Source organism: Pyxicephalus adspersus, chromosome 5 (genome assembly GCF_032062135.1).
Source record: "Pyxicephalus adspersus chromosome 5, UCB_Pads_2.0, whole genome shotgun sequence".
In the NCBI taxonomy this organism is placed as follows: domain Eukaryota; kingdom Metazoa; phylum Chordata; class Amphibia; order Anura; family Pyxicephalidae; genus Pyxicephalus; species Pyxicephalus adspersus.
Window position 1 is genome coordinate 15,318,614 of NC_092862.1, and position 15,855 is coordinate 15,334,468.

General features: G+C 40.0%; 1 protein-coding gene across 2 annotated transcripts in view; it reads right to left on the reverse strand.

Annotated features, from left to right (window-relative positions):
- Positions 1 to 4,700: 4,700 nt before the first annotated feature.
- Positions 4,701 to 15,855, reverse strand: part of SLC30A8 (solute carrier family 30 member 8) — an 85,581-nt gene continuing 74,426 nt past the window's right edge. For both annotated transcript variants that reach the window (XM_072410713.1, XM_072410712.1), the window contains exons 3-8: positions 15,211 to 15,357; positions 13,197 to 13,350; positions 11,908 to 12,091; positions 10,924 to 11,029; positions 9,342 to 9,476; positions 4,701 to 5,462 (exon numbers count right to left, since the gene is read on the reverse strand). In XM_072410713.1, coding sequence (XP_072266814.1) covers positions 5,317 to 5,462; positions 9,342 to 9,476; positions 10,924 to 11,029; positions 11,908 to 12,091; positions 13,197 to 13,350; positions 15,211 to 15,357 — 872 coding nt within the window. In that variant the 3' untranslated portion in view covers positions 4,701 to 5,316. The remainder of the gene's footprint in view (positions 5,463 to 9,341; positions 9,477 to 10,923; positions 11,030 to 11,907; positions 12,092 to 13,196; positions 13,351 to 15,210; positions 15,358 to 15,855) is intronic.

Below are 15,855 nucleotides of genomic sequence, written 5' to 3' on the forward strand. Positions count from 1 at the left end.
CTCCCCCACCACACCCCTGCCTATGTGTCACTCAAAGGGGAAGAAACGTTAGAGGGGGAAGAGTGATGTCATGATACCAGAACCCTCCTACTCTCCCATCACAGGTCTGAGCCTGCAATAGGGGAGAGAGCGGGTTGTGATCAGAGAGACAACCGGCCTGCTGCCCTGCAATGCCATACGGGAGAAATGGAATTGCAGGAGAAGGACCCTGCTGGGGGCGGTGCACTGGCCAGAGCTATGGACCACCAAACAATTCTTTGCAAAATAAGAGTGGGCATGCGTTCACGAAAAAAAATGAGGGCACAGCCCACTACATCCCTGTGGCTCGGTCACTCACACTTCAGCACTGGTTCTTAAAGAACCATCCTCTGCATATTGACAGCTGGAGGCGGTGCATTACTGATACTGCTCCCTGCTGCCCCCATTCATTCACTATGGGGCTGCTGCTTGTAGAATCTCACCCGAGGGCATCGGTTCCTTGCCATGAGAAGGATACCTGCACCACAACCTCATGCCAGTCTGAACGTAGCCTTTCTTTCTTTTTTGCCCAGACATCACATATTCAAGTTCAGAGCCTTTTGCTACAGGTATACTTTTAGCCCAAAACAAAATCCCATTTTTCTCTGTGTGACATGAGCTACAAAGGCCAACTGAGGCTGAGGGACCCCCTGAGGGCTTTTTGATTTTAATGGAAATTTTTACGCAGGGATTAGTCATTATAATCATGCTTAATCTCTCACAGTAATGAAAGATAAAGATTTAATCACTCATTACGCTACAGTAGGAACTGTTGATATGAAGCAGAGCAGGTGAATTAACTGTTACTGAACAACATTTGTTACAGGGGGTCATAGGAGCTTAGTTATCTGTTCTTGTATCAGTGCTCATTTAAAAGGAGATAATGAATAGGCACAAGTAAAAGTCTCAGTCACGGTGAGGGGCCCAGTGCAGCATATTATGTTCTTTTATCAAATAGATATAACGAATATACTCTTCTTTTTGCTGATTTTGTTAAAATGTTAAAATATACCATTGCAGGTGATCAATAGGTGCAAAAAATCTTACACAGGTAAGCAATGGTCTCTTTCTTTCAGGTCAGAGTTTAAAGTGAATTCCACTCTTACTTTTAGCATTAAACAGTTGTGCCAGCTTCTCTACTGTACTAAAATGTCTTTTTCTGATTTCACCGCACACTGTGAGCTGTTTTTTGTGTGTCTTAGAAGCTGCAGTAAGACAGGTAGAGTCTGTCCCATTTCCTGATTGGGTGACCTCCAGCTTCATCAAGCTATTTCTTTCTTTGTCTACCCTATTCATTCTTTGGATTTCACTTCTTTCAATCATGAAGGCTCAGAATCACATATGAGAATTACATAGGGCAGATTGCAACCAGTGCAGCCTACCTGAGAACCCCCGCTCTTTTACTTTCCCCTGGAGGAAGAACAGCACTGCAGCTGCAAATGCAGCTGCAACCACATGTAAATGCATTACTTGCAGTGCGGTTTGCCACTCTGGGTGCACAGCAGCAGCTTGTTATTTGCCTGGGACTGGCCAACTGTGCAGATTTTTGCCATGGGTTTGAAAGGATTTCTTTTTTTTCTTAAAAGATGTCAATCATTTATGATACACAGCACTTTAGCAAACCATAGACAATTTTACAGCAAATGTGACAATAATTATGATTGGCAGAATATTGTGCAGACCTCAGATGCAGACACCTAGACTCAAACCGTTGATGGACATTTCTTTAAGCCAGCAGCCGTAATTGCCAAAGTATTGGCTCAACAGCCTATGTTGTTGACAATGTGTCAAAAGGCTTAACGGAATTCTTTAAATTATTAATTTTCTCTTCCTACTAACAAACATTATTGCAGGTACTTAGGCTTTTAGAGCAGGTGTTTCACTGTGTTAATACTGTCATCAGGCATTTGTCTCTGTAATGCCATTTAAAGGGCACATTGTGTTAGTATTTCCTTAGAGCTGAACTCCAATTCTTTTTTCCTTACTATTACCTTAGAGCTGAACTCCAACTCATTGTATTTAGCAATTAGTAAATTGCTAAATCCAAAGATGAAGCACATATACAGATGTTTATTAACCCACCCATTAGTTTGCAATTTTGTCTTACCAGTGCTAAGACTTTTATAGTCCTACCACATAGCACAGCCAGGGGGATGACAATGTATATTTAGAGAATCTTGACCCTTAACTTGATGATTGGACATTGTAGTGGACTGATAAGGTCATCCCTTTGCTTACTTTATCCCCCCACCTACATCAATCTGCGTGTAGGAAGCCTAATTCAGTATGCCCCCTTTATTCAGGGGGACCCCAAATGGGGTTAAAGCAGCCTTAGAAATTAAGACACCCAAACAAGAAAAAAATAATTCTTTGTTGTTCTTCTTTCACTAATACTTACCTTTGCAGAGTCCAGCATTGTCACAAAACCATTATGCATTCCTTTGGAGAGGAGTACAGTGGAGTGCCGCTCGCTCATCCTGCCTCCTCGACTTTCTATTGAACAGAATGATGGTGTGTGTAGAGCACTCATTTAGTTCATCTGTCATTGGAAATGAATAGGAAAGAAATTTCCAGCACAGTCATCTGGTGTCTATTTGGGATTCTAAGCTGGTGAGCTGTTGGGGGACTGCTATACACATGTTAATGTTTTGCCCAAGTTGGGCATGACCTTTGAATCATTTGATGTGTGTACATAGCTTTAGCCTCAAGAAAAATTTAAGAATCTGCATGATTTATTTGAGGAAGGTGACAGATCTGTAGGCTTATAATACCAAGTATATGACTTCTGTGCATATAGGACAAACAAAAAGAGGAAAACAATTGCCCAAGGGCAAATATTTTATCAACACTCTGCCAGATCCCTTTGGCAGTAAAAAAAAGAAAACTGCTCTGACAGGTTGTGGTGAGCCTATAGCCACAACTTAGCCAGAGAAGTAGAATCACAATTCAGGAATTCATCAAGATATAATACCTGTCTCAGGTATACAAGGGCGTGCATATTTACTGGACACAATTAATTCACAGCCATCCAACCATTCTTGCCCATTAAGCCACAAGGTCAGGGTAATAAATCCCAACCCCAACCATATACTCTATATATTAAAGGCATGGATAGAATGAACAGAGTTTTACTCAAAGCAGAGTTTTAACAAATTTTAAAGTGTGTTTCATGGTTTTGCACATCCAGTGATCAATTGGGTGGGTATGGGGAAAGATATTATCATACTGGGAGACATAGTGGTCAGTTTGCTTAGGATGAAATGTTTTTGTGGGCCCTACTAGTACAAATTTCATCAGTAAAAGTGTGAGTACTGTATATTCATTCACCGACCACTTTATGGGATACACCTTGCTGGTACTGAGTTTGATGCTATTTTTCATGGAACTGATGTAATTCTTCCTGTTATAGATTCATCAAGTTTCTGCAAAAACTCCTTCAGGGATTCTGGTCTATATTGACATGTTAGCATCACACATTTTCACCAGATTTGTTGACTTTGCATCCACGATGCAAATCTCCTATTCCGCCACATCCCACAAGGTGCTACATTGGATTTAGATCTGTTTGATGTGGAGGATATTTGAGTACAGGAACTCAGATCATGTCATGTTCAAGAAACCAGCTTCAGATGATTTATTGTTGCCCTTGAATCAGCTCAACCCAGTCTGACCAATCTCTTCTCCAATTTTTTCTGACCTTGAGGCATTGACACCCAAATAACTGATGCCCACTGGATAAGTCCCCTTATTTTTGGACCATTCTCTGCAAACACTAGGAATGGTTGTAAATGCATTGAGTTGTTGGCATTGGATTGATATTTGTTTTAATAAGCATTTGAACAGTTGTAGTTTGTTTGATTTTATATATTAGCATGATGACTTGGAGAATTGAATGATGCTCGTCATTAGACTGGACACATCTAACACAGATAACACAGATAAAATAAGTGGAAGTCTCCATATATTGAAGTGGCTGGTGGCTCTGGCTGGTGCACAGGGGGGGGACGCAACAGCCATAGCCACGGACGATGTCTCCCATATGGATCACAGGTTCAGGGCGGTGGGCAGGTTGAGTCTATGGACACAACACGCCCGCTCTTCCATTGCAGGCTCAGACCTACAATGGGAGAGTAGGTGGGTTCTGGCATGGCATCATGATGTCACTCTGGTGTTTCTTTCCCTTTAAAGTGACAAACGGCTCCCGGTGCATGTGCCGTCCGGAGTCTGTAGACTTAGTGGTCCGCAAGCTCCAAAAGGTTGGGGACCACTGTGCTAGATGTTCCCTAAGCAATGAGCAATTTGTACCATCGATCTTTTTTGGCTATCTGTAATGGTGATACTGATCTCCCCAATGGCCAGCATGTACTAATGTGGTGGTCAGTGGGAAGTAATTGTGAATATAGTAATTATAGAGCGATTCTCTGAGGCCTGAACATTATTTCAAGGGGTTCCCCTATGTTGAAAAGATTGAGAAACACTTGGTTAGAGGATCTCAAAGACTGCAGATCGCAGCACATCATATGCTCCCCCTAATCTTTTAATATTCACATAGACATTTTACCTATGTTGGCTGATAAAAAAAGAGCTCAGCTTAGAAGGAGCTTAAAAGGGTGAGCATATGATGTGCTGGTGATCTGCACAATCTTCAATGCTGTTAGAAATGATGGAGCTTCCAAGTTGCATAAGTTCTGTTTTCATTTTATTTGTTTTAATATTTTGGTACTGATGATCTGTGACATGATATAAGAAAATGAGCTTTACAAATGACAAGGAGCTTTTAGTAGGTGGAAATTATACAATATCTAGAACACCAAATATTGTCATCAGAAAGTTCAAGTCGTAACCCAGGACCTTACAAACATAGATCCTATGGGTATTCCAATTCATGTGGTTTTTTATCCATGTGAAGACAGAGACATCTTTTACTCATTCACAGACAACATATGGCCTTTCTATATTTTATCCTTCAGATGAAGAAAGGAAAGCTAGTATCAATGACCAAAGTGACTGGTTCAGAAGAGAAAAGACAGGAAAAATGGTAAGAGGAAGGCAAAACATCCCTTTGACTAGAATGTAGAGTAAATCTGTAAGGCTAAATGTAAAAGTTCCTAAAAGTGTCTCTTAAAAAATGTTATCGTATAGGTGAAAGTTACTATTTAACATTCTGCACTGGCAAATCACATAAAAGGTCCATCGAGCAAAGGACCACAAGACATTTTATAGGTTCACCATTTGTATTCCTAAATGGTAGGTAGAACATTGAGCTGACGGACAGCCCCCACCAGAGGGATTTTTGGTTCAGTCGTTGGGCTCATAGCAGAACAAACACTCAGGATTCTGTTCCTCTGCCGGTTCAAGTTGTATAGTGACCGAGTGGAAGGGGAAATTGTCAAACAAGTTCTGAGTGACTTCCTTCAAAACTCTTCTAGAGTCATCTAAAGTCTCTGTTAGAAAAAAAAGAAAGGCTGGTTACAAAAATCAAAATTATTTTTGTATATTTCATGCCAAAACTCTTTGTTTGCTTGTTTCATTTAATATGGCTGGTATTGGTTACAAATTTTATCCTTTGATTTTTGTTTATTACATTTTGCTTTCTGTCCTCCATAAGGGAGATATTTCTTCACTTTCTGTCCCGAGACATAATAGGACATTCAACAGGACTCCAATAATGGAGATCCTCAGTTGCAGATTTTACTATAAGCCTTGTTCCAATTGGAAGCTTTCCCCAGTATTCCTGATACATTTTTTTTTTTGGTTTTAGATATACAGTACGTGCCAATGTATGTGTGTGTGTGGGGGGGGGGAACTTTTAGCAAATGTTTCTTTTGAATAAAGTTGTTTCTTAAGATGGTGTTGTTTTTTGTGGGGTGGGGGGGGGGGGTGTTAGGTTGTCAACTTGATTTGATATTTTGTGAAAGTTTGCATTTTTCTATATTTTAATTCTAAACATAATGCAAATTTTACAATGAATCATTTCATACTAAATTAAGCCATTGGTCATACAAACGGGATATTTGTTGACATCCTGTTTAAAGGGGATAAGGTAAAAGGTGTTGTCTCTGCCATGAAAAGAGGAGGTGTATTCCACCTCTGTGACCCCCCTTCCGATCTTCATATTATTCAGAACATTTGTAATTTCATACTGTCTGCACATCCAAAATATGTAAATAGGTCTACCATACAGCACAGTCTGAATAGATCTCAGATTTACTGGTGCAGATCAGTAATACTTACAGGTCTTGTCCCTTCCCACATCTGCGATTGGTCAGTGAAGAAGAAGAAGTACACTGATCCACTAATTTCACTCTCTCCTATTAGTATTGGCATTGTTGCACATATGCACAGAATCAAAACCAATTGGCTCACTGTGCTGTTTCTATCTATTCCCATTATTATTATTAACCAGTATGTATATAGCATCAACATATTACGCAGCGCTGTACATTAAATAGGGGTTGCAAATGAAACAGATCCGGACAGTGACACAGCCTGCCCCAAGGAACTTTCATTCTAAGAGGTGGGGGGAATGCAGAATGGTGGTAAGTAATAAGGGTTTAAGAGACAGAATAAGATGAGTAGACCAGTTTTAAAATATTGGTTTTAAGGGCTCCTTTAAAGGTAGGACCCAGACTAACAGAGAGTTGGGGCTGCCCTAACAAAGTCTTGAAGTTGTGCATTGGACAATGTTAAACTCCATTGTAGGGGTGGTTTCAAGTCAAATTCAGGTACTTACACTGCTTGCATAAAAATACATTTAATTATGTATAACTGATTAAAGAACTTCCTTAATTTGTGTCTTTTATATCCGCTTGTAATTAAGCTAATAGTGGACATTGGGAGAATGCAGTACAGAGTTCACACAGATTATGTCCATCATTGTCAGTGAACCCCCAGCAAGAGTGCTAAGTACTGTACGGAGTCTACAAGTTCTAAGCTAACTGGTCAGACATGGAAAACAAACTGAATTCATTACATAAACCCCTTCACAGGCCAAATAAAGCAAAATAAACATTTAACTTCTAATTTCCATATGAATTTATGCTTGGGTTTAAGACTTTGGTTGAGGTATAACATACAATTTATATTTACTCTACTGGGCTTGACATCCTATATCTAAATTTATTTCTACCTGACTGATTAGTATGCGAGCAGAGAAACATAACACGCTGATTAAGCATCAAATTTGTTCCCAATCGACTCAGGAAACTGAGGGATGATTTTTCATCTAAAAATGTCCCAATTCCCGAATCTATGTGTTTGCTTTCTTTGTACCTTTTTTTTTATTAAAGTTTGAGTCTTTTTTTTTTTTTCTTCTGTGAAAGTTTAACTGTATTACAACCATTTTCAAATCCCAACCAATTGGAAACATGGTCGGTCAGTGATGCTTTAGGAACCCCATCTTCTGCAGGGTTCCAAATGACATAGTGAAGGGGTGCAGGTCACCACTTTTGACCAGTGATCAGTTTTGTCTAAAACTGCCTTGTTTATAACCACAACCCAGGGATGAGGGAGGAAAGGCTGTAAGAATCACTTTGCAAATTTTGCATCATGACAACTAAAAGCATTTCTAGGAATATGGAATCAGAATGGGTAAACTGTAAGAACAATGAATATTCCACAAACATATGCAGGGACATCATTAATCAGGACCAAGTTGTACTGACTGGCAGATGTGGTTGCACCTTGGAATCTTTTATTATGTATGACTGTAATATAAAGTGATGTTGGTTATATGTCACCACTCACAGTCCTGCCACCCTGTATTGCACTCTTGATTGGCATTTAAGAAGTGTGTCCTTGCATACTAAAGATGTTAAAAAAAAAGTTCTAAATTTTGCAAAATGCTACTTTTTCATAAACCTTGCCTTCGTTGGGAAATTAGCAATCTTGTCTAGCTGAGGAACATCTGTTATAATAGTGGTAGTGCCTAAAGTTATATACACTTATCAGATAATATTTGTGCTTTTCTTGGAAGAAAATCTGACATGCATACAGCAATCCCCCAAGTTCGTCCATCAATCTGTCTGACCGACAGATTGGTAACATTTCTATGGAGCCAGGCAGTGTATCTTTTATCTGTTCTTGCAGGAATTCAAATGTCCTCCCAACTTGTGCACTTGTAACACCCCCCTCCTGAAAAAAATATATCAATCTTTCCAGCTATCTTTCATAACATACAGTACCCCTCCTTCCTTTGTCAAGGAGACGTGAAGGGGGGCTGTTGTTTGAAGTCCACATCAGGAGAGCACCTTAGGGTGACAACATGCATTGTTTAAGTACCGTGAGTGAGCATTTTCAACCTAGGACAGAAAGTGTGTTACTGCAAGGATGACCTGGTGAAGATAGAAAAAAAGGGAACAAATGCAGCCACTTTGCCTATGTTCTAAAATGATTCAATATTGTGTCTACACTCTCCTATCCACCATTTTAAATATATATATATATATATATATATATATATAAATGTATATACAGTAGGCTCTCGCCTATCCAGTTTGCGACTACCCAACCTTCGTACAATCCGGCCTAGTACGGAGGCAGGAAAAAAACAAAATCTCCATTATAAAATGCCAAGGCGGTGCGCGTGGACGTCTGCTGCGGTGCTCCTGCATTGTGCACATTGTGACGTCCCTAGTGCCTGCTCTCCGGAACTGTGTTGGATGTCTGTGGGTGCGGCGGAAGGAAGGCTGGACTGTTTGTGGAGGTGAGTATAGTGCTTTATTAATAGAACTTGCCACAGTCCAAGTCTACTGTATAAATATGTATATATTTAGAGGTAGCCATTCATGACACCTATGCTGCAGTACAAACATGTCTGCCTTTGGTCATATCCATTACATGGTGGCTTTTGGGTTTTTTTTAGTAGTTTACATAAAAAAGAGATCAACAAATGTTTCTTAACCTGAAGGATGAAAATTGATTAGCCTGGAATTTTAAAACCAATAAAGCCACCACATCTAGTGACTTGTATGCATTTTTTGTTTTTGGGTTTAGTTATGCTTTAAATCACATTTATTCATGTCTGTATCCATAGTTTTTCTAGTTTCCTTTTACTATAAAGCCTCTGGTGCACAGTCTATATGAATGATAGCTTTCTATGTTCCAGGCAACAGCACACAGGTCATTCAGAACCCGAGGCATTGTTATTCCCTGATGGAGAGCTCCCAGAGCTGAGCGGCTGGTGGCAGCGGAGGAGCACATTCTGATGAAAGCTGCTGTAGGATTGAATGCCAGGTGAAGCCTTTGTAAAAAAAGAACATTAAAAAGTGGTTTTATTGTGCAACAATTGAACTTTTGTTCCCAGCACACATACAGTTACTGACCTGTGGCAATGTGAACGGAGAGGATGACTTGATTCATTGTTAAAGCCAAAAGATGAAGGCTGTGGACTGATTTAACCCCATTCACTGCAAGAATACTCTGTTTCACAACACTGTAATTAATCCCTCGAGGAACCCCTGTAGAACAGAATGATGTCCTGTTAGATGGGCGTTCGCCCTAAAGTCGTCGATGAAACACGGAAGATCACAATCTCTGACCTCTCATTAAAATTCTTAGAAATGAAGATTAAAGCCAACTTTTAATCTATAGACTGTTCATTTTCTGCTGACAACAGTCACCCTTTCATGCATTGTGGAAGATCTCTGGGAGACAAGCACGTGGCACTATACTTCTCATCCCCGTGGCCTACTGCAGTGCCATTCAGCAGGACCAATAAAGAGGACTAAAGTCTAAAACTGACTTTGCAGCCATTTTATGGTTGTGAAGATTCCATGTCTTCTTTAGTGAACCTGACCTATCACTGTCTATAGGCCACCATCCTTCTGATATGTGGAGATAACCCCAGGGTGCCCTCTCAAATCAGTACAGGCTCATAATCAATGGGCAAGCAATAGAGTCTTGTGCATGTGCTGACCTCTAATATTGCTGGAGATAAATGGAGGACTGCAGACAGCCACTGATGTCAGTTCTAGCCAGTGCAGATGAGTGGGCAATTAAGATATTCCACACACTTCAGTATTGCTTACTGTTGTGAAAGTATTCAAATCAAACAATCTCAGTCCTGGGTGTGACAGGCCACCTGTAATCCCCGATTTCTTCGACCCTAACAATGCAGCTTGGGGACTTAAAATGTGATATTCACATTAGGACATTGGGATTTATTTATTAAAGGCATTTAGGCTGTTCACCAAGCAGAATAAATTATCACTGTGCAAGGCATAATACTCCTAGCATATTGAAGAGGTGAAGCTCAATAGACTTCAGCCATTCAATCATGCGAAAGCAGAAATGATATTTATACTTTCATGTGACTAGGTATTCTTCACAAAGTAAATTTTTAACAGCTTCAGGAAGTAAATAATCTCTTATGGAGTGACAATTCACTTTGCTAAGTAAACAGCTTTTAATAAATTAACCTATTTGACTGGTTGGCTTTGTCTAAGTAGCAGATCAGTTCCTCTAACAGCCTCAGATTTAATTCCCAGGGCTGCTGTGTTAAAGTGACCCTTTCACCAGGGGAAATAAAACCAAGCCAACATTTTAAAGAAGATGTTTTGTTTTTCCAGGGGGTGGTAAGTTAAATCATAACTGTCCTATAGAGCTATAGGTACTGATGCCAACCTGGTATACAGCATGTCCACTGCTAGGTGCTGTAGTTCCCCCTCTATTAGTGTTGCAGTGGTCAGAAGAAACCACAGGACCCAAGGTGATGAGTTGGCCGACACGCAAGTGATGGATAGCAGAAATGTACAGATCTTTCAACTAGTGAGTAACTCAAAGTAGGAACATCCCCATGAAGAACAAAACATGTCTAAAATCTATAACCTTTCAGATGCCAATAACTCCATCAACTTATATCTGGGTAAACCCTTTCATATGTGTTATATTTTTAAAATATCTTACCTTCCATTAGAACAATTAGAATGTCTCGTAGAATAGTGATAGTAGTGGCCAAGACGAAAATGGAGAATATAAAAGTGCAGATGGGATCCGCTATCTTATACTGAGGCTAAAAAAAGGCAATAACACAAAACCATTAGATTGCTGTGCCTTACATTGGGCCTAATTTACCCAGAGTTCCAACACTGCAGAAGATACACTACCATGGAAGAACCTGGTATATCCAACAAACCTGGAATGGATCTGGTCCAGGATTGAAAATATTTGTCAACTAATAGTAAATTATATTTAAGAAACCCATTCTGGGTTTGCTGGATTACCCAGGTTTTCCCATGATAGTGTATCTTCTCCAGTCTTGGAGAGCTTTAACAAATCAGGTCCATTCTTGAGTTTCAGACAGAACATTTCCAACTACTAACTACCCAATGCCGCTATCATGGACACTCCATAACCTCCCTAACCCTAAACCCCTTATGCATATTCTAAATCAATGTTCTTTGTTCTTGAGGAACATTGATTTAGCTACCAAAAACATAATATTATGCTTTCTACACATTAAATTTATAACTAAACTAAATCTTCTAAAATAAAAAAAATGTTTTGCATGGGCCCACTCTTGGTCATTCAGTAGGCCAAGTCTTGTTTTGCATGGACAGATAAGGGTTGAAGGGTTTGTCCACTTAAAACTGATTTAAGCTTTTGAATAGTTCTGGAGAGTTTTTATATTTATATTTAAAAGCAACAGAAGGGTCTGGGATAAATACAGCTAACATGTAGACTGGAACAAAGAAGTTAACTTAGGGGAACATTAAATTATTTTCTTCTATCTGTTTAATTAACACATACCAACATTAGAATTGTTGAAAATGTGATACAATCAGAGCATTAATGAAAGCTCATATTCTAGTCAAAATACACAATTTGCTTTACAGTAAGAGGCACAAGCTGTTGAATCCATCCTAATTTTCTGCTGTGAGATGATCTGACCTTGAAGTATATGATGAGTGCACTGATTAGCACGCTGATGCTTTGGAAGAGGTCTCCGATGACATGGATGAAGGCTGCACGTATACTAGCATTAGTCTGAGGCTTGTGATCAGGTGCCATATGTTCATGCTGACCCCCGGCGTGGCTGTGACCATGTCCAGTGTTGTGGAGAACCAGAGCCAAACTGTTCAGACATAGAAAGATAAGAACAGTTACTATGCAGGATATGGATCTATGGACTATGAGGATAGGATCTACATTACAGCCTTATTCAAAGAAAACAATATCTGGGCTTTTAAAAAGTTTGAGTATTATGTCTGGGCTTTGGTATACAGCACAGCCAATATAGTGACCTGTCCTTTTTACGGTTAAGCAATACAAGTATTAATTACGTTAGTATTATGATGTATTCATAAAGAACCTCCTTATTAACCAGTACTTTGTCCATAGTCATGTTCTTAACTGTTCCCAGAGGAGCTCACTAACTAATACCAAAGCCTAGGGCAAATCCTGGGGAGGAAGCCAATTAACCTACAAGTCTGGTTTGGGGGTTTAGAAGGAAACCAGAGAAAGCAAAGAAACCCACAAAAACATTATTAGAACATACCAGCTCCATGGATATATTGATCTGGCTATTTATTTTTGGGAACCTGATCCAAGGCAAGAGCGCTAGCCACAGATCCACCATTGCACTTTGCCTCCTTCCTACTCAGTAAATGATAAGATTCATCTCTGTCCATTGCACAGCATGTTTGTTCCAGCACGTGTATGTAGCACACCTGAAATTTACCTTCAAATTCGGCAAATTTTCTTACATTCATACTGACATTTCTAAAACATCCATTCAGTTTAGCTCATGTCAGGTCAACCCCCACATTGCATAGGTATTGGTACTGTAAAATTAGATTACACAGGTAATCATCTCTAGATGAGGGAACATTTCTTTAGAGCAGTGTTTCTCAACCAGTATTTTTAGCAGGGGTTCCCTTGAGACCTAAACATTATTTTAAGGGGTTCTTGCATTTTAAAAAGGTTTAGAAACCCTGCTTTAGCCCATTGAAAGTGTTCACAGTTCATAGTTCTTGATAACTGCATTCTACAATCAGGTTTTAATATCTGTGCTGACTTTAGCCTATCGGTTCATAATATTTGGGAATTGCCAACAACCCAAAGCAGTGTACAATAGAATATCAACTTAAAAACAATTAACATAAAATAATAAATTATTATTTGGTGTATGCAATTATATACAGGGGATAAAGCATAGCAAAGAATAGTAAGTGGCTTACACAACATTGGCTCCGAGGGCACATGCTGATGTCAGGAGCATCACTGCCCCATCTATGGTGTAGTCAGAATGAAGAATTCTCTCACATGCCAAGTAAACCAGCACGCCCGTGACCACCCAGATTGTAATCATGGATAATAAGGCGCCAACTATTTCTAGAATAAATAAACACAAGTATTTGTAGAAACAAGAATATAGTAGCAGATTGTTAAAATGGGTGAATGTACAAATATAACTATGGTTTGTTGGACTGTTGGAGAATTGGGGGCTAAGACAGAAATACCATTTGTAAGTCTAATTCCAAGTAAACACATTCCTGTTTTAAATATATTAGAAGAGGCCTAGAAACAATGTCAGATTTCTGTTGCTTTTTCTGTCCTTGTTTACAAGATTTTCCCCACTTTCTGTTTGGTTCTCAGTTCCATCCTTTACTGCATCTTCAAAATGTAATATCCACTACAAAATGCATAGAGCTTCAGTAGGCACTAACCTTTTATGACCTGGACCTTTAGGACCATTGGCTCCTGACACAGTGTTACCAGGGACCATATATTACTTTCTTTATTAGGATATTTTTACAAAAGGAAACTGATTACATTTTTCACTACAGGTAGTCCCCGGGTTACATACGGGATAGGGACTGTACATACACCTATTCATTTGAATTTTATGTAAACCCTGGAAGGACATTTTAAATAAAAACTGTTATGTTTTCCTCTGATTAATGGTTATCTGCTTACTGTTACTTTTTCTCCACGAAGCCCCAAACTAAACATAATTTGTACTATGTGAAAAATGATTTCTATTTAGGTTGAGTTCTGTGAAATCCACTGCACTTCCACTTCTGCTACAAATGTCAAGTGCCTTGCTAAGTGGTTGGCAAGGTAAAGTTTGCATTGGATTCAGATATTTTAAATCAATATTTTTTTCCTCTAACTCCCTGAACCGAAGTGAACTTGAGTTCATGGTAATGGTAAGCCATATAATGTTCAATCAACATTCATAAACATTAGGGCAAAAAGTAAACATATTAAAAGGGCCAATGTCACACGTGTGCTCCTGCCACTGGAGAAGTCTTTTGATACCACTCCACCCACTGATCATCTGTTCATCAGCTTGCAGCATCCTCAGCCTACCTTTAGATGTGCAGAGAAGTGTCTTTCTCAACATCTCCTGCACTTACTCTGAGGCTGTGCACAGCTGAATGGGATTTCAGAGTATGTGCTGCAGACAATAAGCAGACTAGTTCCAGGTTCCAATCTTGTCCTGCCGCTAGTCCTATTGATACCTTGCTTGTTCCAGGCTCCTGACCCTTGCTAACTGAGACTTGCACATTTAGCCTTTTGGATTCCTGACCCCGCTCTGAGCTTGGCTATGCCTGCCTGCCACCTGCTCTGACCTCTGATTGGACCTGAACTACAATTTCCTGCCACCAGCCAGATCTCAGTCAGTCTGGACCTTGCCTGTTACTAGCATCCTACCCAGAAACTTATCTTGGCTGTCCGCACACCAAAGCATCTGTTCCATTCCCCCACCCCTGAAGGGCAGAGCCTGGAGGCCACGACCTGGTGTTCAGTAATCCGGGGTTCTCTGGGGGTGCTCTGGTGAAGACTAGGAGACACCTAGACTCTGCACCCCAGGCAATTTCATGTAACCTGCCAGGGGGCACAGCCCTAACAACTTTCCACAGAAGAGTTGTAATTAAGAGATAGTAATGCTACAAGGGGACTCATACAATGCAGATTACAAAGCTACATACATACTACAAAGTCACAGAATACAAAGCTCACACAAAGCTAGGAATACAAGTATCTTCTAGAAAGTGTAAAGAGCTTTTCTGTGACCATGGGCTTGAAGAGCTTTTCCATATTCATGGGTTCCATACGTGATTCTCCTGAATCAATGAGAAGGACTGTGGTTAGCCCAATGGAGTTCATCACAAGCAAAGGTAAATTTTACAGTAGTATAACTTCCCAATCTAAGACAGAGGTCTACCCATTTATTGCCACACTTACCCGCTCTGTACCAGCCATAGGTGAGTCTTTTTGTTGCCGGCTTTGAAGACAACCACAGAGAGCAGATGCTGATTAGGAAGCTGGACAGGTCCACAAAGAGATGGGCTGCATCCGCCACAACGGCCAGGCTTCCTGCTATATAGCCACCTGAAATAAGGACAAAATCAGTACTCTTAAGCTACGTACACACTTCCAATAATTATAGAATATAAATAAATAAATAATGAACGACCAGGGATCCTGCGCCATATCTTTGAACAATCTTATAGCACCGATCCTGTACATGCAGATAACAGGATCGTTCATCGATATTGTACACATGATAGATGCGATTGTTTGAACGATACAGGAAGTGACGTGCACCAGAGGAAGTGAATAGTGTGTATGAACCATTGGGTCAAAAGAACGACATTCACCTCACTGTTTCTTTGTCCCTCTGTGCAATATGCCCTTCAAAGTGTTCTCAAGGAAGAAGAAAGCAGCTCTTCCTTTGATGTGTCTGCCTAGTGCTGAAAAGGAGGACATTGAGAAGAAGCGGCGAATGTGGTGTAAGGATTGGTTGTTGGACCGAGAGAACATTTCACCTGCTGGAACAGGACGAAGAACTCTGCTGGAAACTGACCAATTTATTATTATCAATAAAGA